General features: G+C 40.6%; 2 protein-coding genes across 6 annotated transcripts in view; one reads left to right on the top strand and one right to left on the bottom strand.

Annotated features, from left to right (window-relative positions):
• Window positions 1–1,073: 1,073 nt before the first annotated feature.
• On the top strand, window positions 1,074–5,665 carry degs2 (delta(4)-desaturase, sphingolipid 2). Its single transcript, XM_068580921.1, has 3 exons — window positions 1,074–1,233; window positions 4,076–4,818; window positions 5,522–5,665. Exons 1-3 carry the CDS (start codon window positions 1,152–1,154, stop codon window positions 5,663–5,665), a joined length of 969 nt encoding a protein of 322 aa, XP_068437022.1. The 5' UTR covers window positions 1,074–1,151.
• A 1,196-nt stretch (window positions 5,666–6,861) lies between these two features.
• Window positions 6,862–23,113, bottom strand: part of evla (Enah/Vasp-like a) — a 32,536-nt gene continuing 16,284 nt past the window's right edge. For 3 of the 5 annotated variants that reach the window (XM_068580595.1, XM_068580594.1, XM_068580593.1), the window contains exons 2-14: window positions 19,287–19,455; window positions 18,613–18,793; window positions 14,188–14,245; window positions 13,846–13,907; window positions 11,999–12,976; window positions 10,677–10,927; window positions 10,381–10,496; window positions 10,041–10,068; window positions 9,692–9,734; window positions 9,088–9,148; window positions 8,789–8,846; window positions 8,614–8,671; window positions 6,862–8,310 (exon numbers count right to left, since the gene is read on the bottom strand). In XM_068580595.1, the coding sequence (XP_068436696.1) occupies window positions 8,273–8,310; window positions 8,614–8,671; window positions 8,789–8,846; window positions 9,088–9,148; window positions 9,692–9,734; window positions 10,041–10,068; window positions 10,381–10,496; window positions 10,677–10,927; window positions 11,999–12,976; window positions 13,846–13,907; window positions 14,188–14,245; window positions 18,613–18,793; window positions 19,287–19,455 (2,101 nt within the window). In that variant the 3' untranslated portion in view covers window positions 6,862–8,272. Of the gene's footprint in view, window positions 8,311–8,613; window positions 8,672–8,788; window positions 8,847–9,087; window positions 9,149–9,691; window positions 9,735–10,040; window positions 10,069–10,380; window positions 10,497–10,676; window positions 10,928–11,998; window positions 12,977–13,845; window positions 13,908–14,187; window positions 14,246–16,743; window positions 16,983–18,612; window positions 18,794–19,286; window positions 19,456–23,113 lie in introns of those variants that run through there. The other 2 variants (XM_068580597.1, XM_068580596.1) reach the window with 2 other exon arrangements.

A 23,113-nucleotide genomic window follows, 5' to 3' on the forward strand; every position in this document is an offset into this window, starting at 1 on the left:
ACTCTCGTCGCCACAATGCTCTAGTTCTGAAGTCTCGCGTGATTTGGATCAGAGCAGTCCCTTTCAAATAGGAAACTCAAACCTGCAGCGTCTTATTTCTTATAACTTGGCCATAAAGATATTTACGTGCATGCAAATGGATGTGTGATCAATTATTCATAAGAACAATATTATTATTAATAATATTATTAAAATTACATTAATCATAGTCTAACATGTAACTTTCCTTAATTTACTGCAGTTATTTGTATCCATTATATATATATATATATATATATATATATATATATATATATATATATATATATATATATATATATATATATAGTGTTTAGTTTATTACATTTGATGTCTGTAAAGTGTGTGCCATTGACAACAAATTTCCCCTTGGGGATTAATAAAGTACATATCCATCTATCCATCTATCTATAAAACATGAAAAGGCTATATAATCATGATGTTCCAAAATAATATGTATCCAAACTAACCATTATTATGGCGTCTTGATAAACATTTTAGCTTCTCTCTTTGTTTATTTTACTCATTGCTTGGTTTATAGAATTTGAAAATTCAAATTTTCCCAAATTTTCCCATGTGACATATTCAAATTGCGGATTTTGTCAGAGCCACAGTCCAAAACGCAAATATATGAAATGCACAATGATAACAGAGGCAAGCAGCACATTCTCACATATCCGAGGATGACAAACAGCTTATTGTGCACTTTTTACGATTAACGATAGTAAACATTTGGATACGCTGTGCTCCATTGCAGGAAATATATAGAGAATTACACAATTATCCTATGTGTTTCATTTACAGCCTTAGATGTGTTCAAATGAGTGGTCCTATGAAGTCTTTTTAAAAATATATTATTACTTTAGCAATACCAGTACACAACATCCCTCGAAAGGCATAAGCCTTGCAGTTGTTTCTCGTGATAGAATGTAAAGATCTTGTTTGCCAGCTGGGGAGCAAAAGATTACGTAGTCTGCATTTCAGCAGGCGCTCAGCTCGGGGGAGGAGTTTGTGATCACGCCTCACACCTGCAGCCCGCAACCAGCGTGAGTGGGTGTGTCCCGATACCGTTCAGGTTTGATGACACACATAACGCCACAGAGTCGGTTGCCTCGGACAGAGACGGGTTAGTCATGGGCAAGACAGGTGGAAGAGGCGACTTTGAATGGGTCTACAATGACCAGCCGCACACTTCAAGAAGAAAAGAAATTCTGGGTAAGATTTTATTTAAAAACTAATAAAAGCGTCGTATCTACTGACACATCTGCTGAGTTGAATTCCTGGTTAGTTTAGATACTAAATTTAAGCGTAGCCCAAATTTTTCCTCGCATTTCTTTTAAGGTCATAGCCGGTTAAACCGGTTAGCTGTTGCTTAACGAGCAGCCCACAATGGATGCAGGGAAAACATAGAAACTGACAAGACAAACATGCATTTGAGTGATTCACTTACATGAGGATGTAAGTTACACCATTCTTTTAAAGTGCAAGTAAAAATGCAAATATTCAAAGGTATCAAAGCAGTGTGCAGTATAACTTACATTACAAATTGCACTCATTTAAAATCATTACATTTATCTCATTCATTTATTTTCTCACAATTCAACTCAAATTTCGAAACTGTTATTTTCAGTATTTTCATGACATTTCTTTAAAAGTAAAAGTCAAAATAAAGAGGTAATATTTAGCAGTAATGGGAAATAGTTGTAAAAAATTAGCATTAGATACCAGATTAGAGTTTTTCTTAATAATCTAACCCCTATTACCTGTTCTTAGTCATAATTTTCTATGAAGATAATAACAGCATATTGATAGCAGGTGCAGTTGACAATGCCTCAGGCTTGTAACAAGACACATTGCATGACAATACCAGTTGCAGTGCTATGCATGAAGTGAGGAAAACGGTTTTGTAAGAGTTAGGGGATCTGGGAGGATCTGTGAAAGTGTAACCTTAACCTTAAACAAACCGCCTTGACCCATGAATGTTATCAATAAATGATTCATGCAGGATAATATTTGTCCAAACTGTGTATTATTATTATTATTATTATTATTATTATTATTATTATTATTATTATTATATATAGGCTATGATCCTCCGTATTTTCTTGGTTTTTAAAATATATCAAATCTGTATCAACACAAGTCAGCTTTTGTAATCTATTATGTAATTTGATTGAAACAGTTTAGATGAACAAGAGCTAAACCTGTTGACGTACATTTGATCCTGGCTTTTTCCAGCAGTCACGTAGTTGCTCTAGTGTGAAAGAAGCTAATCCAGAAGGTCAACCATAGAAGGTGATGATGGGTTGTTTGACACCATCAGGCTTTGAATTATTAAAGTGTTTTTTTCTTCTTCTTTTAATTATCCTTTGCCTTGTCCTGATGGGAGCATCAGTGGTATGTGAGTGTTTAGGGTCATTGAACCACACTTCCTTTTACATGAGCATGTAGGTTATTTTGATTGACAAGTGTAATGGTAACATATATCCTGCCATAAGTTTAAGGTTGGAGAGACTCAGTGGAAGCACAAACCAAGCTCCCTGTCAATTATCTTGAAATATTGCTGTTTTCTCTTCATAGCTGAATTCGGGACATGGGTGGATAGATAAGTTTGCACCTGCTGATAAAATTAATTGATAGTTTGAAAAAGAACATAAGACTTGGTTGGATGATGAAAAATAAGTATGCTTTGGTGTGGCTCTTTTTCATGTTTTCTTTTGTTTCTTTGTAAAATAGACAGAAATGGACAGGAAAAAACTTTTAAGAACGGACACAAGTCTGTGTGAGTCCCTTTCCACTGTCACTGTAAACTGCTCTCCACTTACAAGCAAAAAAAAAAAATCGCTCTTTAAGACTTGTGTTTCAGAGACCTTATTGTCTGTTCATTAGAAAGCTTAAATTACAATTCTCAACTCTTCTGCCTCTGCCCCAGTGACTCAAGAGGTAAATTCCCGTAACACAAGCAAGTTTATGTTGTAAACATATAGATGTTTGGCATGTCTGCAGCCTATTGTGGCTCCACTGGCATGTCATACACTTTATTTTACTAACGACTACCATTAAAGTACTGGTCAAACAGATCATAAAGGATTGAGACGCTGATGATCATTTTCAGCAGTGGCTCTGAAAAGTTTAAACTGAAATAAAGTTTTAGTTGAAGCTTATTAATTGATGTCTAGGTATGTGGCCATAAATTAACATGTCTCTCTGTAACTTGGTGAAGATAAAATCCCATAATGACTGTACTGCTTCAAGGAGTTCAAACAGTGTCTTTTATTATGTCTTGTCATTGATTTCACTGTTTGCCCAGTGAGTGGGCTAGAATATCATAACTTGAAGATGGATAACCCTTAAACATGGCCATGAATAGTATAAGAAAATAACACACTGCAGGTGTTGGAAATTCCTTTTGACTCAACATTCACAAAATAAGAAGGGTTTGGTCATTAAAGGGAGACCTACATGCAGTGAAACCCTGTGGTTACCAGGTTGAGCCCAATTTGCATCTCATTATATAAATGAGCTGAAAGAAAAGAAGCCGGAGAGATTGGCAACTGCATGATGGAGCTATCTTCAGCTAATGCATGATCATATATGCTCCTTCACCCCGGTGATCCTGAATTCTGTCTGTAAGGTGTGACCAGTGTAACAAATCAGAACCTGCGTTTCCTTCTGCAATTTTTATATGTTGTCAATGTAATATGAATTAAATCTAGCTCTTTTCGTTAATGGTGGCTGTTTCTGAACGACTCCCTTTTTATTTCACTCAGTTTTATTTCCCCCAGCCAAACGCCACCTCTACCAATTAAAATTACTTTTGTCAGCAGGTCCTTCGTAGGAGAAGAGCCAGTATTATACAACATGCTTGACTGTGTTTTGACAGTGATAAGTTGAGATAAAACGTATACGATTACAAAAAGAGTAAATATATATATATATATATATATATATATATATATATATATATATATACACACACACAAACACACACTTTTCAACAACCTACCTTCCGTTTCTGTGAATTTAATTGAATTTTTCCGTCTGCTTCTCTCCCAAGCCAAATATCCAGAGATCAAGTCTCTGATGGGTCCGGATCCCCAGCTGAAGTGGGTAGTGTCTGGCATGGTCCTGACCCAGCTCCTGGCCTGCTACCTGGTCCATGACCTCTCCTGGAAGTGGATCTTCTTCTGGGCTTATGCCTTCGGAGGCTGCATCAACCACTCCCTGACTCTGGCGATCCACGACATCTCTCACAACGTGGCCTTTGGCAACAAGCTGGCGAAGTGGAACCGCTGGTTTGCCATGTGGGCCAACCTGCCCATAGGGTTGCCTTACTCTGCCTCCTTTAAGAAATACCACATCGACCACCATCGGTATCTTGGTGGGGACCAGCTGGATGTGGACATCCCCACAGACATTGAGGGATGGTTCTTCTGCACCCCGGCCAGGAAGGTCCTCTGGCTCTTTCTCCAGCCCTTATTCTACGCCATTCGCCCGTTGGTAGTCAATCCTAAACCAGTGGGTCAGTTGGAGATCCTAAATGCTGCAGTTCAGCTCATAGCAGACATCATGATCTACTATCTATGGGGGCTGAAGCCCATTGTTTACCTCATTGCAGGTTCTATCCTGTGTATGGGACTGCATCCTATCTCGGGACATTTCATAGCTGAGCATTACATGTTCCTGAAAGGACACGAGACATATTCCTACTATGGAGCCCTGAACCTGATCACTTTCAACGTTGGTTATCACATGGAGCACCATGATTTCCCGAGCATACCTGGCAGCAAACTACCTCAGGTGAGACTGTGTTCTTGAGATGAATCATGAATTGATCTTTAACTTTGGACTCAAGTCCTTCTTTTGATGTTGTTGAGGGACTTTCCCTCAAGGTGTGGGCAGATAAGACGGGCCCCTCCTGTCTTTCAGAGCCTAAGTGCTACATACCACATTTTTGTTCTATCAATTGCAAACATTTATCAGATGAAAGGCCGGACTCTGTAATTGATTAACTGCTGCTTCTCTTGTACCATGAGAGCATGAGGAGATCCAAAGTCAGATGGCTGCCTTTTGACACGGCGAGCAGCTAATTTTATGAAACATTTTTGCTTACGTTTGTTTTCCTGTTTATGAAGTGATACATTTTCAGGATGAAAAAAATAATAATAATCTTTGCTTAAATCGCAGTGCATTAGTATCATGCTATGTCAACTGGTCACTGCGGTCCAAACTGAGTCTGATGGTTTGACAAAGTCCTTTAGGAGAGAAACTGTGCCATGTTCTCCTGTTGGACAAAGCAGTGAAATATTTGCTTTCGTCAGTCTTTGTATCTGTATCTAATTGTCATCGTGAAATCAAATTTAAAATATACCCTAAGGTGTTTCTCGCATGCATTTACAACTGTAATTTAGATGCCATGTCTATATTTCACATATCGTTGATGAACAAGTAACACTTCTTTTTCACAAGCTCTAATTCTCAGTTCTTTTCCTTTCTTTGGCAGGTAAAGCAAATTGCAGCAGAGTATTACAACTCCCTGCCTCAACACACTTCCTGGATTCGGGTATTGTGGGACTTTGTATTCGACGACAGCATTGGACCATATGCCAGAATCAAACGGGAGTACAAGCTAAGCAAACAGGAATAGATCTGTGACTGATTATATTTCCCGTTGAACAGAAATGTGAATTTCAGTGGTTAAATATGAATGGACCCCTATGAAATATCATTATTCCAATATTTCCATTATATTCCCTCTTTGTAGTGTGTGGTTGTCACTATTAGTAAACTGTCTAACATTTTAAATAAGTCCTACTTGAGATACTAAAAGGCAGACGAATGGGCACATTTCAGTTGCATGTGTTCAGAACGCATGCCAATGAGAAGAGTAACATACAGCTAGTTGGTTTCCTCACCTCACTATTTATTCATGTATTCCTGCTATAAGCAGATGTCCTGTTGTTGTGAGACTGTATTGATTTTTCCTTGTATCCAGAAGGCACCGAGAGAGGCAAAAATAATGATGAAAAACTAATATTTCAACACAAATAAAATCTTAATGTCTGTAGGAAAAGGTCATGCCGGTTCTCGTGTGGTTTAACAGAAAAGGCACCAACTCTTTTGTTTCCTGCCGACGCACGTTGCGTCGACTAAATTTATGAACGTGAGACTCGAGGCTCTCAAAGCCTCTCAGATTACTTTTTACAATTTCAAATATCTCCTAAAGCAGTGCTGAGGGCAAAAATAAGCATTGGAACTTACCTTTTTAGTAAGAAGAGCCTTTTCCTCAGTGAAGCCCCGTTCTGCATGTTCACAGCTTCATCGTATCAGGAACCTTTGTAATCCCCAAAAAGTAGTTATTTAGAAAATTCCAGTTGAGGTCTAAAATTGTTTAGTGTTTTGTTGTTGTTGTTTTAAACTATCAGAAGTGAATCAGTGGTCTTTTCATGTTGCACAAGTCACTTTCAATCAGCGTTAGTGAGTCTCTTTGTGAACACAGGTCCGTCAGCCAATCAACACGTCTGACCCATGAATTTTAAGAAGGTTTTTTACCAAACTGGTATTTTTTTTTTTACCACTGTGCTATTGTATTGTAAATTGTTTCTGTTATGTTTCCCACCCACTTAACTTAATCTGAGTGTTGTGATTGATAAGTGTGATCTTTGTTGTTTCTATTTAAATGACTGTACCATGAATAAAAACAGTAAAATATCTTTGTATGAAGAAACTACTGTAAAGAATATGACTTTTGATTTCACATTTCCTTTCTTTTCCATGTAAACTTTCCACACAAAACACAAGGGAACACACACAGAGCAGAGCAATGTGTTGATGGTTGACACGTCTGTTGACACATTGTTGTTTGAATGAATTTACTTTCAGCTTTTTAAATTAGAACGTAGTTGAGAGCGGACAGAGTGGATAGAATGCAACAACCAATATTCAACCAAATCCTTCCTGCAAAGACACATTTAGCTACCATCACATCGGCCTACTATTCACTTTCTGCACATTCTTATCTTGTAAGATTTGCATATTGCCATCGAAACCCTCACTCCCTTTTTTTTTAAACATTGCTACCGTTATCAAGTTCAACATTTCATATATAGAAAGGAGAATCTTCATGGAAACAAACCACATTAATAAATGTACCACCATTTGTATCTTATCGCTTCAAAATCAAATAAAAAAACAAATTCATAGAAATGGGAGTTTCATGCATACTTGGGAGGTTCACAAAGTATAGGATGTAGTACTACATTGTTTTATATCTAGGTAAAACCAGGTGGCACATTTACAGTTATCGGCCTGTTTTGTGAAAAATCCCCAAGTTTCAATGATCTCGCACGTTTGAACAGGTCGAGAGAAACTTGAACATCGGTCACACTGGAGTTGTGTATAATGTTATTTTGCGTCATCTGATCAATTGCCAAACATTAATTGCTCATTTGCGATGTGTTAAGCTTCGGATGTTGCAGAACAAGGTATTTTAAGTAGCTTAGTATCGTTAAAACGTTGAGATGTTTTTCAACATGTCTGGAGAGAAAATATTACATACGCAACACCAGTATGAACAAGGTCATAAAAGACTTTTTTGTTTTGTTTTTTAAAATATGCCAGTTGTGAGTCTGCAGCATCATTACGCCTTTTTGTGCTTGTTATCATGAAATAGTTAGGGATAAACTAAACAAAGAAATAATAATAGAATATAGAAAAGGCTGACAATAAATGGTGTGCAAGATTCCTTTCTCCTTCTATAATATCAATAAAATACTCATTGTCATCAACAGCATCATCATTATCACCACAGTTTTTTAAATAATAAAACAGTAAAAACTTAGAAAACAAAAATATTTTCTTCTTAAGACTTGGACTGAACAGAGAACAAAGAGCTGCAACTGGGCTGACTGAGTCTATCGGTGCACAGAGAGGACCACAACACCAAACTCAGCACGAATGTCCGTCCATCGCTCAATTCATCTTTTAGTATATTTTTCATCCTCCGTTTGAGTTCGTCAGTCCTTTAATCTTCCTTTAAGCTCATTCTGCTCCCCTGTCTCATCAACCCCTTCTCTCTGTTTCTCTCTTCCATTTTCGCTGTCCAGCAGACTCAAATGTTGGCACAACATCTCTGCAACTTGCATCGTGGCATCGTGAGGTCACAGAAACATTGAGAGAACATTCCCCTGGTCCTCGTGTCTGTGCATCTGCATGTCCGTCCTCCTCTTGCTCTCCTACTGTTGCTCAGATGAGATTAGGATGTACCGATTCTGCCGATTTCTTGTCTGATGGCTGCAACAAAAAACACGTCATAGAGAATGAAAATATTCAGCAGCAACAACTTTGCACTCATACTTGGCCAATTATGTTGGCCAAGTATGAGTGCAAGTGTTGGCGAATGGTTGAACAAATGTAAATTGTAATGAATAATTCCTGGTTTTGACGAGCTTGTTATTACTCAAACCACTGCAGTAGTATTTTAGAGTCGTAAAAAAGCCAGTGAGTCGTAAAAACTGAGCGAGAAAAGATTAACGATTAAACATGCATTGTGCTTCTGGATACAACAATGAACTACACACGCAATGACTTGCTTACCATTTATGATTTCATCTTTCACTTTATGCAACTCACGTACAACTTCATCCAAAATTTCCTGCAAAACACGACCTTCTTGTGAGTTCAACAACAGAGGGTTATACAACACTTCATGTGAAAAAGAACAAACCCGTGTGTGATTACTTTCATTTAAACACATGTCAGTGATGCCAACCTGTTTCATTCTGTCAAATTCTGTGTCTGATTCACTCGTGCTGCCGATGGGTCTCACTCTGCAACACACAAACATCTGCAGGTGAGCATGACACACTCGCCCACATATTCAAGGCTGTTAAAAGTATTTTAACGTAACCACAGTTTAGTTTCTTCTAAAATCAATATTTCACTTTTGTTACCACTCACTAGTGCCTAAAATACAAAGGATGATATTCATGTTGAAACCCCAGTGGTTAATTCTAGAGATTTTCTATTTCATATTCATACTCAGTCCCTTTACTCCTCTTATCTACAGACCTGGACACCAGCGAGGACTTGTCTGTCGAGTTGGACCGTTCCCATGGCTTCTTCAGAGCATCTGGAAAAGAGAAAAGAATAAATAACATTATAACACACAACTCTGAAACAGTAAGCTGTAATGCAGAGCAGAAGATCTCTCGTTTTACCGGACGAATGTATCTTTGCTGTGCAATAATCAGTGTTGAGTAATAACTAGTTGTAACAGAGTTTGGTAATTTAATTACAAAATTAATGTAATTTTAATCAGTTAGAATAAATATGTAATTAAATTACTGCTACTAATGAAAATGTTAGTGATTACGAAGGGATTACATCTGAATATATTTATATCGCCAATCTTTTAATAAAAGTTTGACAGTAATCAGTGGTGAGTAATGTTTACACTGCCTTGTTTAAGTTAATGCTTTTACTACTTATCAGTGTTATTACTCAGTTTAAATATTTGTGAGACAAATAATTAAAAAGTTATCAAATGCAACAAATTACATGAATAGAAAATACTTCCATTACCAGTAATCTAACCAGTAATCTGTAAAATATTACATTTCAAAAATAACCTTCCTAACACCGACAATAATCAGGGAAGATGTTGGTTCAGTACCTGTTGAGTTCTGCTGACCCGGACCTCGACCACCAGAGTCGTCCTGCACGGGGAGAGAAATTAGTTATCATGACACAATTGTTGATAAGCTTCACTGTAAGTTTCCCAATAACACTAAATTAATTTGCTGGACTATTTCTGTGCGCGGTAAATAAATTGTGCGGCACATGACCTACAACTCCAACAATAGTGCGCTTTAGAGGCTGGGAGGTTTGGTTACCTCAGGAGTCAGGCTAGCTGTTGCTGGCTCCAGCGTCATATTTAACAGACATGTGCTATCAACCTTCTCATCTCACACTAACATGAACAATTTGCCACAATGTTGAACTATTTCTGGTAAAAGACTTACTTCATCAGGTTTCTCTGAAGCTTTCCTTCTGTGAGGGGGACAAGTGAGATAAACGTACAAACAATTCAGTGACTAGTACAGAAATATTGAGACATCAATAAAAAAACAGTAAAAAAGCTCATTTCTCGTTGAGATAAACATTTACTGCAAGTAAAGTAGAACCAGGAAGAACACAGTGAGAAAAGGTAGTTCCATACGACTGAGAGAACAGGTATTTTCACATATTTATCTCTCGCTCATGATCACTAAAGGCAAAGGTGACGGGTGTGTGCGTGTGTGTGTGTGTGTGTGTGTGTGTGTGTGTGCGTGTGTGTGCGGTGTGTTTTTGTAACTGTTTTACCTGCGAGCAAGTAAGGCATTCATCTCCTGCATTAGTCCCTCCCCACCACCTCCACTGCCACCACTAGACCGGTTTGAGTCACTTTTGCCACTAGACCCGGGCGGACTGCTCTCATCCTGAAGAACACGTTACAAAATGGGTTGCATTTTTATTGCTGTGGGGATGAATGTGCTCTTTGTCTCCTTCATCATCCCTACCTTACAAGTACGATGGCTTCAACAATTAATTAGTGATAACAAAAAAAGAGAAGGACTGGAACTGTGTCTCCTGAGCTAGCTTTAGCCATGGAGGCTCACCCTTTGCACTTTACGTAGTTTGGCTCCAGCCAGTGCAGCAGCCAGACCTGAGGGTTGCAGGGCACCGGGCGGACCCCCTGGAGGCCCTCCACCAGTGGGTAATGGAGGGGGCATGGGTGGGGGCACCGCCATTGGGGGCGGTGGACCCGGTGGTGGTGGAGGGGCTGGAGGACCAGCCATGGGTGCTGGAACTGTTGCTGGAGGAGGCGCCACAGAAAGCATAGATGGGTGACCTGCAGAGACAGGGGGGCCTGGGAGGGGCACAATTCAATATCAGTTAATGGCTATATGGGTCGGTTGACCTTTTTTACCCCTTGGAAGGTTGTAAGAAGACCGTCTGTGGAATGATATGTGTGTATATATATATATATATATATATATATATATATATATATATATATATATATATATATATATATATATATATATATAGAGCTGTTAGTTACATATATAACTAACAGCTAACAACTGCTTACAAGACAGATGGCCACTGGGCCTCATTTGAGCAAAAAATGGAAATGATGGAATTAGAGAAATTCATGGAGAGTGTAATATTGGTTGTTTGCTAAATTAGCTGATTATATACAGTTAAATAACCTTTTTAAAATATATTTTTAACTTTATGGGCAGCCTATGATTGAATTGAATTGAATTTTAGTGCGTTATGAAAGTTACATTATTGTCTCATGGTTATTTAGTAAGTGCAAGTGGGAACCACAAATATCTGAACATCTTGAGCCTGCACACTATTCTTTTACAACGTCCTTTACGATGCCTGCAACATCGCTTGTGAAAGTGGCAGCAGTAGCCAAATAAAACAATCAAAACAAATCCTTGGATGCGATGATAAGAAGAGCTTTCAGAACAGTCACTGCCTGAAACCGCGTAACGATGTGACAATAATGGTACTTTGTCAATGAAATAAGGTGTGACGGACAGATCAAACACAGAATGTAATACGCTGTAATACATATAGTTTGATCTGCCGTCCCAGTCCGAATAGATCTTATCAGAGAACATAGCGGGGAAAAACCCTGAGCGGAGGTGGACTATTGTTGTATTGCGTGCATATGATACATGTGTGTTTTTTATGCTGTCATGAGGCTTTGTTGTTGAGATGCATCTGAAAATAAACTCCCTGACACGTGACCCACCTCACAGACACACACACACACACAGACACACAGACACACACACACACACACACACACACACACACACACACACACACACACACACACACACACACACACTCAGACACACACACAAGTATCATCCCACTGCTGAGAGACTACCTCCTCCTCTCTCCTCCTCATACTTACTGCTGCTGAACATGGGGGTCTGCTGGGGGACTGGGGAGGGGGTCTTCTTGGGCGAGCCCCCGTCAGACATGGCAGTGTAAGAGGGGGGCGAGGAGGAGGAGGAGGAGGAGGAAGTGTTGGTGGGGGGCTGGGCCTGCTGGTGGTACACCTGCTGCTGTTGTTGTTGTTGCGGATGCAGTTGCTGCTGAGGGTGGAAGGTGGATGGGTATTGGGGCGGGTGGACGGGGGCGGGGCCTGGGGCTGTCTGACCTATCAGGGGAGGCAGGGGGACAGCCTCGCAGTACTGCGGGGTGAGTGGCAGATGCTGAGAATGAGGAGAGTAGGGGCCGTCTGGCTGGCCGTTGGAGTGAGGGTGGGGCTGAGGCTGGTGCTGGTGTTGGGGGTACTGGTGATGGCCCGTCACAACGTTCGGGTCAAGTGGTGGGGGCTTCATTCTAGTGCTCAGAGGTGGGAGGGGGTGAGCCAAAGGGAGTGCGGGCTGTTGGGGCTGTTGGGGTTGTTGGGGTTGCTGGGGCAAACCCTGCTTCACAGGCATGGCCATCATAACTGGAGGGGAAGCGGAAGGGGCCATTTGGGCGTACATTTGCTGCAAATGGGAGGCGGACCAAGTGCCGTGTTTTGGGGGGAGCGAGATGTCTTGTTGCTGCAGTTGTTGTTGAAGGTGTAGGTGGCGGGCTGCTGTGGGAGGAGACAGGGGTATCTGACGGACCTGTCGGCCCAGGGTGGACACCCCTGCCTGGACTGGGGAAAAGGCTGAGGCGAGTGAGGTGGAGAGCTGGGAGGAGAGCTGGGCTCTCTCCCGAGCAGCCCCCACCTCTTTCTCCTGAGAGGGAGAGGAGGAAGCGATGGAGGGAGGAGAGGAGGAGGCCACACGGACGTAGGAGGGTGGCAGTGTGCTAGCTCTGTACTGTCTGTACTCAGGAGGGGTGTTTGGGTGGGTGGGAGGAGTGGACACTTTATATTGGAGAGTGGAAACGACTGTGACGGGCAGAGAGAGAAAGACAGAGAGAGGAGAGACAGGAAGAGGAGATGCAGACGAAGAGGAGGACGAAGGAGGGCAACAAACAAAGGAAAACAGAAAAGAGAAAAACGTGAGAAGAATGAAAAGCAAACAACTGAGCAACCAAGCAAGTAAAGATGAGAAAATCAGGAGCAATCCAAAAAACAGAAGCCAATAGCAAATAAGAAAGAATCAAAATATCTATAATAAAATAATATATAAAAGAACAAGCAGCAGAATGCAACATGACTGAGCCATGATCAGAAAGCATATGGCACTCCCCCCCAACAGTAGCTGGAAGAAAGAGATGGCAGTAGAGCATGTTGCAGGGACAGGGGGTAACTGATATCGCCACTGACAGCAGGGACAGAGGAGGATGTTGAAGTCTGAATGTATATTTAAGAGGCAGACTTGAACATTTATATGTGCGCATGGATAAAAAAGCATAAGGGCATACAGACTGGGGAGCAGTGATTGAAACTATAAGGCGGGAAACACCAACACAAACCACACTGGGAAAGACTGTTTACCTCTAGGATCCTATTGTGTCAGGGTCTGGAATCAATGGTATTTAGTAATGATAAAATCACCTATTTAAAGTAACCACGGTCTGCCTGAGCAAACACTGATAACTTACCTCATAAAAAACACACACAAAAAAACACAAAGCAGAGCAAATATCATTTGCTCCTTAGCGAGGTGGTTTACTGACGGCTGAAGTGTGCATAAAAACCTGTGTAGCTAGGAGAATATCATATGCAGCCCTCAATTCCTTTCGATCCCCAGAGCAGGTTGTATGAGTGTGTGTGTTTGTATAGCTGGGTGTGGGTGTTTGCTTTAGCCTCACCTGATCCTGATGTCCGTCGCTCCCTCTCCTTGTGCGCCTGCATCTGATGTTGCTCCATCATCCTATGAAGTGGAAGCATGTCACTGCTCTTCAAGCTTTTTTTCTGATCGGTCTGTTTCAATAAACTAAGCCTTGTGTGTAGTTGTGTGTAGTCGCTGTCCCTAAATTAAGATCTGAAGAGGTTTGTTAGGGATTATAGTTCCACAGACTTATAAGAAGCAGCAGATAGCAGCAGCAAAGTGGACAAAGACGCTTTCTTTCATTTACTCATGAGTATTAATTGCTTCTCTGTGCAAAAACAGCTTCATGTCCGCTCATGTATACAGCAGATAGAAATTGTACCTTCTCTGTGCCTCGTTTTCCTCTGAGGAGGGCCCATTTTGGCGTTGGACAACTGGACCTAAAAGACATGAAGAGAGAAGAAAAAGATTCAGATCGGATTGAAACGTGTGTGTACCTCCTCTGTCTTTGTAGAATTAGTGAGAGACCACTCGGCAGTAATTATGAGGAACATTTCCATCTGTAAACATTAAAATGATAATTGTTTAATATAAAATAGTCCCAGAAGCAAGAGCTGGAAGAGACACTGTGTTTACTGACTAGACCAGAGCAGGCCTCATGTGAAGAACTGTGACTTTGCCCCGGCCAACAAACTCTTTATAATGTTATTTGCTCAACATGTTGCCAGCCACAGGAATTTAAACTCTAAACCACAGCAGGAAAGCCTCTAAGCGAGAGGAAGAAACTAAAATATATAACAGGGAAATATCATCTAAATACATGTAATACTTTAAGTGGACACAATACATGGGATTAGTGAGCAATACAGTTATGTTAACAACAGCTACGTATCAGCATTTAAGTCACTCTGTCAACATTGTTTTGAGAAGTGCCAAATTATCAGCATCTTTATTTAGCAGCTCAGTTAAGCACTTTGCTTGTTGACCAACTACAGACCGTCTTAACCCCCCCGCTGAGTGACTAAGTTAGAGCCTCATTCTGGAGTGGCTATTAACGGGGAGCAACAGGCAGAGCACTTATCATATTTCACCAGAATACCAGTCATTAAACTTCAACGCCTGATGTGACATCAAGGACACCCATGGGTGTTATTTCCATTCGCTGTGTCTGGAGCTCAGGTGGGAGGGACGTCGAGGGCTAAGCTGTGGCTTGGAAAAGCTCTATATGGATCATAGTGTGGGGTGTAAAGTGAATTGTTAGACCCTTCTTCTACCAAATGTAATACTCACTTTTCATTTTACTCTTTTGTGTTTTTGGATTCCATGAAATCTTGTAGCAAATGTGTCCTTTTAGAGCACGATTATGAAGGGTTTGGCTAAAATATTACACCTATACCATAGACTCTTTAACACACACTTTATTGTAAACCTTTATGCAGGTTAGTTTATTGAAAGTGGTTGACATGAAACTAACAAGCTAATAACAAACAAATGTATTCTGCCTCAGTTGACCTGGTTAATAGATTTGTTTTGGTGCTATAACGAGAGGCGCGTAAAAAAGAAGTGACACCTGGAAGACGTCTTGTTTGCTTTGCTCCTCGAGCTCTGCTTGTTGTTTCATGGTAATTATGCGCTCTGCGGCCAGAGCTGCACATTAAATTGACCAAATATTCTATTCAGGACACTGAAACAATACCTGTCTACTTTGCTCAGTCTTCATTAAGCTCTTCAGATTAGCAATCCGGATCTAAAAGAGGATTTCATATTACATGAATGTGAAGCTAAATAGGAGTTGACAGTAATATTCTGTGGCACCTTTTATGTTTTGTAAATATAAACCTACTGTTAAAATGTATCAGTATTCCCATCTCCTTTTATTATGTTTGTACCAGCAGCAATATTAGTTGCAGGAACATAAAGATACAAGTACATGAAAAACTATTTGCAGCATGCACCTGCAGCCTCTCGGTCAGCAACTTGAGCATTAATTATTCAAGTGAAACTTCAGAGATTGACTCCTAAAACACAGTGAACCTTTCTGCAGACACGCACGAGGTAGATGTGAAGGAGATCATTATCAACCCGTGTGCATGTGTATCCGTGCATAAGTGTGTTTCTACTGCTGACTTGGTGCATGGTCTACGTGGCCCGCTGTTGCCATGGTGAAGGGAGGAAGCCCAGGGGAGGAGAGGGCCTGATCAGACTTGTAAGCATTTTATGGGTGCTCAGGAGGCCACCGCATTTGTGGAGTTGTATTAATATGTGATCAAAGGAAAATCAATTATTCCTTCTTCTTGTACTCCTCCAATCTTTTTTTAGACACTCACAAGGACACACAACAAAAACATTATAGATTAATAACGTTAGGCTCCCCAGAAGCAGCATGAATGAAACACAAACATACGGATGGACAGAATCACTTTGCCAAAGTGTTATCTGACTTCTGTACTCTGAATCTGCGCTGTGGATGTCTGGTGTGGGAATACCTCTTTTTCCAGATTAGACAATAAAGTGTAATTTAGCATTACCCATAATTATTGAGGTATGAACTACCATTCTTCATTACAGACTTGCTTGCTGTGAGCAAAGGTTCTGCTACACAAAGTTCCACAGCAACAAAGGTTGAGAAGCATTGTTTTATAATTCAACAATGGATTGTATTTCTTAAGCTTATTAGTCCGTTTATGTTAAAAAAAGTAGAGGTGTAAATAGTACAAAATTTATAGCTCAAATGTTGAGAAGCAAAAGTATTTAAGTAGCATAACATAGAAATACTCAAGTAAAGTAATGCACTACCAAATTGCACTTGATAATTACCAATTCACCAAAACAAGCAGCCTCTTCTTCATATAGTGAGAAAACAACGGATGCTTAACTTCTGAAAGCACAGACAACATGCATTTCTAGTGGACACATTCCTCTCCAGCTGGAGACTTACTGAGGAGGATGATGGCTGAAGAAACCCTTCTGAGGACACCAGGTGAAATCTCTGGAGTCAGCATGATTTTTCCACAGCCTACTCAGCACTATACAATACTTTTTATGTAACTACGCTTCTTATTTCAGCAAGAAACCGCATCAACAATGTACTTAAGTCAAAATGTTTGTCCTGCATGACGAGGCCCATGATCTCACATCCAAATGCACCCAAAAAAAGAACGGCTGCTATGTGAGCACGGTGGGGTACGACATTAAGGCTCCACATTGGGATATTTTAGCCACCGCTAGGAGAGTCACATGGATGGGATGACACCGCAGTTAAACACTCACAAATATTCTCTCTCAATATCTTATGCACACACACACACACACACACACACACACACACACACACCCACACACACACCCACACACACCCACACACACACCCACACACTTATAAGTAGCTTGTAACTAGAGCTGGTCAGACGCTATTTATTAAATCAAGAGTAGGCGTGAGTTTGGCTACAAATGCAGTTCAGGGTTCCAACAGAATTATTTTGCTGTCAATGTATAAAAACCCTAAAAAACGCAGTTCCGCTAGTTTAAATACATGCCTTTAATCGCATGCTATATATCAAGGGTGTCAAACATACGGCCCGCAGGCCGGATCCGGCTCGCCAGGGGGTCCAGTCCAACAGAAGGAGAAAAAAGATCTAAATTAGCAGAGTTGGGATTAGAACCTCTGATCCTCTGCTTCTAAGACAGACATGCAAACCATCGATCCACAGTCGCAATTAATGTGAGCACTCATATTATTGTGTCGGAAGTCATTGAACATGGATCATGTCATGAAAGTGGCGTCACAAACGTGTCACAAAGCGAGGGAATCTGCAGAGGCGAGCCAGGCAGATAAACAGAGGGCTGCTGTCTGAATTTTTGGTCTTTATGTTTCTAGGTAATTATTGAAAGACCTTAAAATAGAGTTTATCATCTAAAAACCTTCACTAATGATTTAAACATAGAGAAACATTGTCGTTAATTATGCGTTATCATGCTGTGATTTTACTGGTCCGGCTTACTTGAGATCAAAATGGGCAGCATGTGGCCCCTTCACTAAAATGAGTTTGACACCTCTGCTATGTATACTGAGTTATGTTTTAATCTTAAAAGCACTAAAATGAATGTATTGAAAGAAAGATTTAAACGCATCTTGAAATAAAGACAGTCAGTCAGTAATAAACCAGCAGCTGATATTACTGGTATTGTTTGGTGTAGTGTGCAGAGTGCATGCAGTACATGTTATTAACCAGCAGAGGTTAGTACAGCTTAGTTAAGTAGCTACGCTTCATAGGGTTTGTCTATTGCAGTGCATTGAATTAATGTGGACATGTAATCAACAATTTAGATTATTGTGCTGTTTGAATGTATAGCTGCAATATTGTCTGGACTGCATGTGCATCCTGTCTCACAGGGTAGAGTCTGATGAGACAGTATCCATCGATAAAGACCATCTCCGTAGTCAAAACAAACTGAAAACACACGACTATGTGGATTATTTGCTTGTGGTTACCTGACATTCCTTTGAGAGCAAAAATAGATTTAAACTGTTCACAGATGACGGTTCAAGTCAGCAAGTTGTAATTTGAACCAAACGGTTCCTTCAGCAGGTTTCCAACACCAGTTTATGCTTCAAGAACTTCAATCTCTCATTTCTCTACTGTGACAAACTATTTAATAAAACCTGTCTCAGAAAAATCTCTCTGCCTGCTCGGGAAGTCAAATACAAATGTGGACCTCATTATAAAAAGGTCACTTTGTAATAGCATGGATTAAGTGTGGTTGAAATAGAAAACACAGATTTAAAGCATAGATTGTGACTCCGTACCTCCACAGTCAGGTGAGCTGAGGACATTGAGGGCGAACAGCATGGCGTTGGAGAAAGTGGTGGCTTCCTCCTTACTGGCAAAGTTCAGCCCATAAACCTGGCGGGCGTCACGCCACTGATGGAAGGTCGGGGTGGCCTGATTGTATTTCAGTCCCTTTACTATGGAGTAGTTGATCACCACCTTCAGTAGGGGAAGACAAATGAAGCAGACAATTCAAATGTTACGTAGATTTGATAATGTACAACTCTTCACTCATGAAAGGAACACATTTTGTTTACCCTGAATGTATGCATATGTTTCCATTGAAAAAGTAGGAATGGACACACATTTTATTGTAATACAACCTCAAAACATAAGTGCTCGACTGTTAAATTATTTCAAATGGAAAATCTATGACAACTGTGATTAATTTGCTCTAAGTAATGCTGCATTAAAATCACATAAGAGTTTTCGTGATAGTAATAGTTTCCAGGTCGTAATTACTATGGGGAAACTCAGATTTTTCTGAAAGCTCTGATATATCCAACTCTTTTGGTGCCTGAAAACAACAAATATGTACGCCTCACATCAGTGAAAGACCATGTAATTGAATCCAGATTTAAATGAGTGTTTGAAGTTTGTGCATCAGAAATGTCCAGTGATTGTCATGCGGTTTATTTCTTGTGTGTCTCACCTGCTGGTCCTGCAGTTTGACACCCACCACTCTGAAGGTGTTGTTGGCAGTGTTGTGGTAGATGTTGATGCGGCTGAAGCCCTGCTGGCCGGGCTTAATGGGCACCCACTTCTTACTGGCATCGTCATAGACCATCACAGAGGCCCGCGCCTGGCAGATACTCTGTTCACTGATGGAAGAGAGAGAGAGAGAGAGAACATCAGAAGAGTCCTGGTAAATATCATGACATTGTTCTGCGAATGTGGAGAGACACAGAGAAGAACTTCATTTTACTGATCAGCTCAACATGTTATTGAGATTCTCTCACCAATCTCTAAGATAATGTAAGCACTGTGGCACTGTGTTATTTTCTTTGTGCAACAAAATAATGCATATGTTTTTGTCAGGCACACTGTAGATGTACTAATCAGTCTTGGTGAAAGATGTTCAATGAATCATGAAACAGGCTTTTATGAGAAACTAAGTCGAGCAATGAAAGCCAATAGGTCAGAAAATAGCTGAGTGGGCACTGGGAAGGATTCAGCACCCAATAGCAGAGAAGATTAGATTATAGAGATGCTTCACTGTATGTACTGTGACTGTTGACCAGAATAGTGTAAATGGGATGGTGGTCTATGAAGTGAAACCGATGGATCAGAGCTTCTGTATTTTCATCTGGTTAGTTGAGGGGTCCCTGAGGAGCCACACCTTTCCACAGTTACCACATCAGGAGTAACACACTGCCACTGTAGATGTCTGACAGCAGTGTGTGTGCCGAGGAGAGGGTGGGTTGCCATTTTTTTTAAAGCTATAAAGACAACCTCAACCTTAAACCGAACTCTGGGAAATCCCCCTTTTCCTGCTGGCCTTTACTGTGGTGTGTGGTGTGTGTGATGTGTCGGGTACATTGTGTTAAACCCCCAGTGTTTGATCAGCAAACATATTGCTAGCTGGAGGCTCATTTGGTAAAAAACAAACAAATTAAAAGTGGAACAAACACACACAAGGACACAGCTACGAGGACACATTAAACAATCATGTTCACAACCACAAAGCTGAAAGGGAATTCCTTCACTAAAAAGACACGTGGGATGTGGCCATTGACTTATGCGGCAAATGCACAAATCACATCACACGAATTACCACATACGAGAGATGCAGCTTGAGTTTCTGAAGCAAAAGACCATGCGTGTCATGTGACTGCCGAGGTGACCTTAGCACAGTATGCGCCTGAAGGTGAAAACACATCACGGCAGGTGGAGAGGAGACGAGGACCCGCAGAGGTGAGGTTCACTCGCAGAACCCGTGAAGTGACTAAACGCTTCTCTAATTTTCACTTTCAACACCTCAGTGGTCGGCTCTCCGTCAGTCAGACTCACATTAGCAGTCTGATGGTGGGATGGCCAAGAAGAGCAAACTGAAGAGCTCTGTTAATGTGTTCACTGGCTGTCGAGTTATTCCAGAAACGTAATCTCTGCAATAGTTCATATAAGGTGACGTGTAAATTCAGACAAGGTGACGTTTCCCAACAGCAACACAGAATAAGTTATGAGGCCGCAGGAACAAATTCAGAATTTGTGACAGTATGATTAATTGTTCTAATTGTTGAGAGCCAGAAGTGAATAAGCGTACACAGTGTAACGTTATACCACTAGCAATGTAGTACAATTACATTAACATTAATGAGGAAGCAGAAACATGAGGTTGTCTTTCACAGTGATTATTATCAGGGGTTGGGATTTGTTTCCAAGTCCCAGAGGACGGCAGTAACATTCAAAAGACAACATGTATATAACATTCAAAACCCATCCTCTGAAAATCCTTCGCATTGAGGCGCCAAAATCTACAGGAGGAAGACAACCGACCCCTGAGAGACGCCCCTCCGACCGATCCAACACATGGTTCAGTCCCAGTCGGCTTCCTCTTGCTTGTCTTGCCATCATCTGCTGTTCAGTTCCATTACGGTCGTCTGAACGGCCTCAAATAACTCAGTGAAGAGATAGTGTTGCTTCGAATGGCTTCATTTGAACCCTGCATACCTGAGGTTTACTCTTGGAGTGTATTTTGAATGAATTCACGTAAAATCTACAGTACAAGGAATTCAGAATAAAACATGTTACGTGTTCTTAAAAATAATCTAACAGAGGGATCAATATACTTCCAATTTTATTTTAATTTTTAGCAAAACATATTTCCATGATGACATTATCAGAGTTAAATAACCTGTTTGACACGTGACGTAAAGAGGCTTATTTCTGTGCTACGGTATCAGAAATAAACTGAGAATGAACTGCACGGTGACGTCATGTCGTTCCTCAGGGAGAAGCCTTAAAGCTCACTTGAGAGATGGATTTCAGCAACTCTCCCCTGATTACAACCACCCTGCGTCTGTCAAATATCCATCATTCCACACTGCACAACTGCTGTCTAGTTAACCAGCAGCAATATCACATCAAAGCTATCACAACACAATGTATTCTTGACACTCATTTGGGAAGAGAGACATTTTGTAGACTGCTGAATGTCACGAGACAGTCAGACAAAAGTGAATCTCGATGTAGATGCTGATCTTGGCTCGAAAATGGTTACACAATAAATATCCTCCACCCAGGGACAAACAGGAACTCCAAAATCAAACAGGAAACTCATTTGTCTTTTACACAAACAGATGTGAAGGCAAAGCTCCTCAAATACGTTCACAAGTACAGTCTGATCTCAACAAATCACAGACATCTTTTTTTGACAGCTCTGACACAGACTGACCGTAACACAAATGTAATCTATCTCCTACGTATCAGGATACGGACATACAAATAAAAAACAATTGCCTTTTCCTGTGGAAATAATAAACAATTTCATTTCTGAGGCTGCAGGATATGGAAATCTGAAAAGTTCACTGCCTTTGCATTTGAGGAGAAGCTTCATTCTGAATGCAAAACCATGAGGAATAACTACAGACATCATGTATCCTACATCTCTAAATAAGTTGAACAGACTCTCTAATCACATAACTAACACTCCTCTCCACTTCAGAGACCCAGCAGACCACCAGAGGCTCTCTGGGAAAAGACAGGGAGGGAAAGAGGGAGGTGGCTGCATCTCTGAGATGGATCTTCTTACAAAAACAGGCCCTATTTCTGGAGCAGTTTGGGCCAGAGGGATGGAGTGCCTCCAGCTTGAAGCTGACTGATTTAGTTCTCTTCAAGCAGTCAGAAATAAAGCAAGCGTCTCTGCCATTCCTCCTTTACGCATAGAGTGCATTGCTCAAATCAACACATCATGGGATGAAGATCTAACTGAGACAATTTCTCTTGAATTGAAGCGCTGAGCTACATCTTCAAAGAGCAGCTATGCTAATTTCTCACCGCTTATGACAGTGTGCTAAATGCTTCTGTGTGTACTTAATGAGGGCGGTGGACTCTCATAGGTCAGATGACAAAAAGGAGACAAGGCACAATAGGGCACATGATAGCTGCTTCACATCACAGCCGCTCCTATTGACTAAAAAATAGAAATACAATCCAGTTGTGGGGCCAAAGCTTCATACTTGTTGGATTTTCAGCTGTAAAAGAGGGATGACTGAGTGAACAGATGAGGCAAAGAAAACTATGTGACGATGTGTTTATGACCAAAGGACAGCAGGCGATATGGCATCATCTGAAAAAGGTCAGCTAATGCTGAAAATCCCGATCAGTGACATTAAAAAGACATGATGAACCAAACCGAATGTTCATAACAGGAAGAATTAAAGGTCAAATTAAAAGGACAAGAAAACATGATTTTTAAAGATATGAACTGTAAAAAATGCTTTTCTTTTCAGTGATAACATTCCAATGACGATCATACAG

The sequence above is a fragment of the Clinocottus analis genome, unplaced genomic scaffold, assembly GCF_023055335.1.
Source record: "Clinocottus analis isolate CAN_PGR_092001 unplaced genomic scaffold, fCliAna1.0.p SCAF_17, whole genome shotgun sequence".
Classification (NCBI taxonomy): Eukaryota; Metazoa; Chordata; class Actinopteri; order Perciformes; family Cottidae; genus Clinocottus; species Clinocottus analis.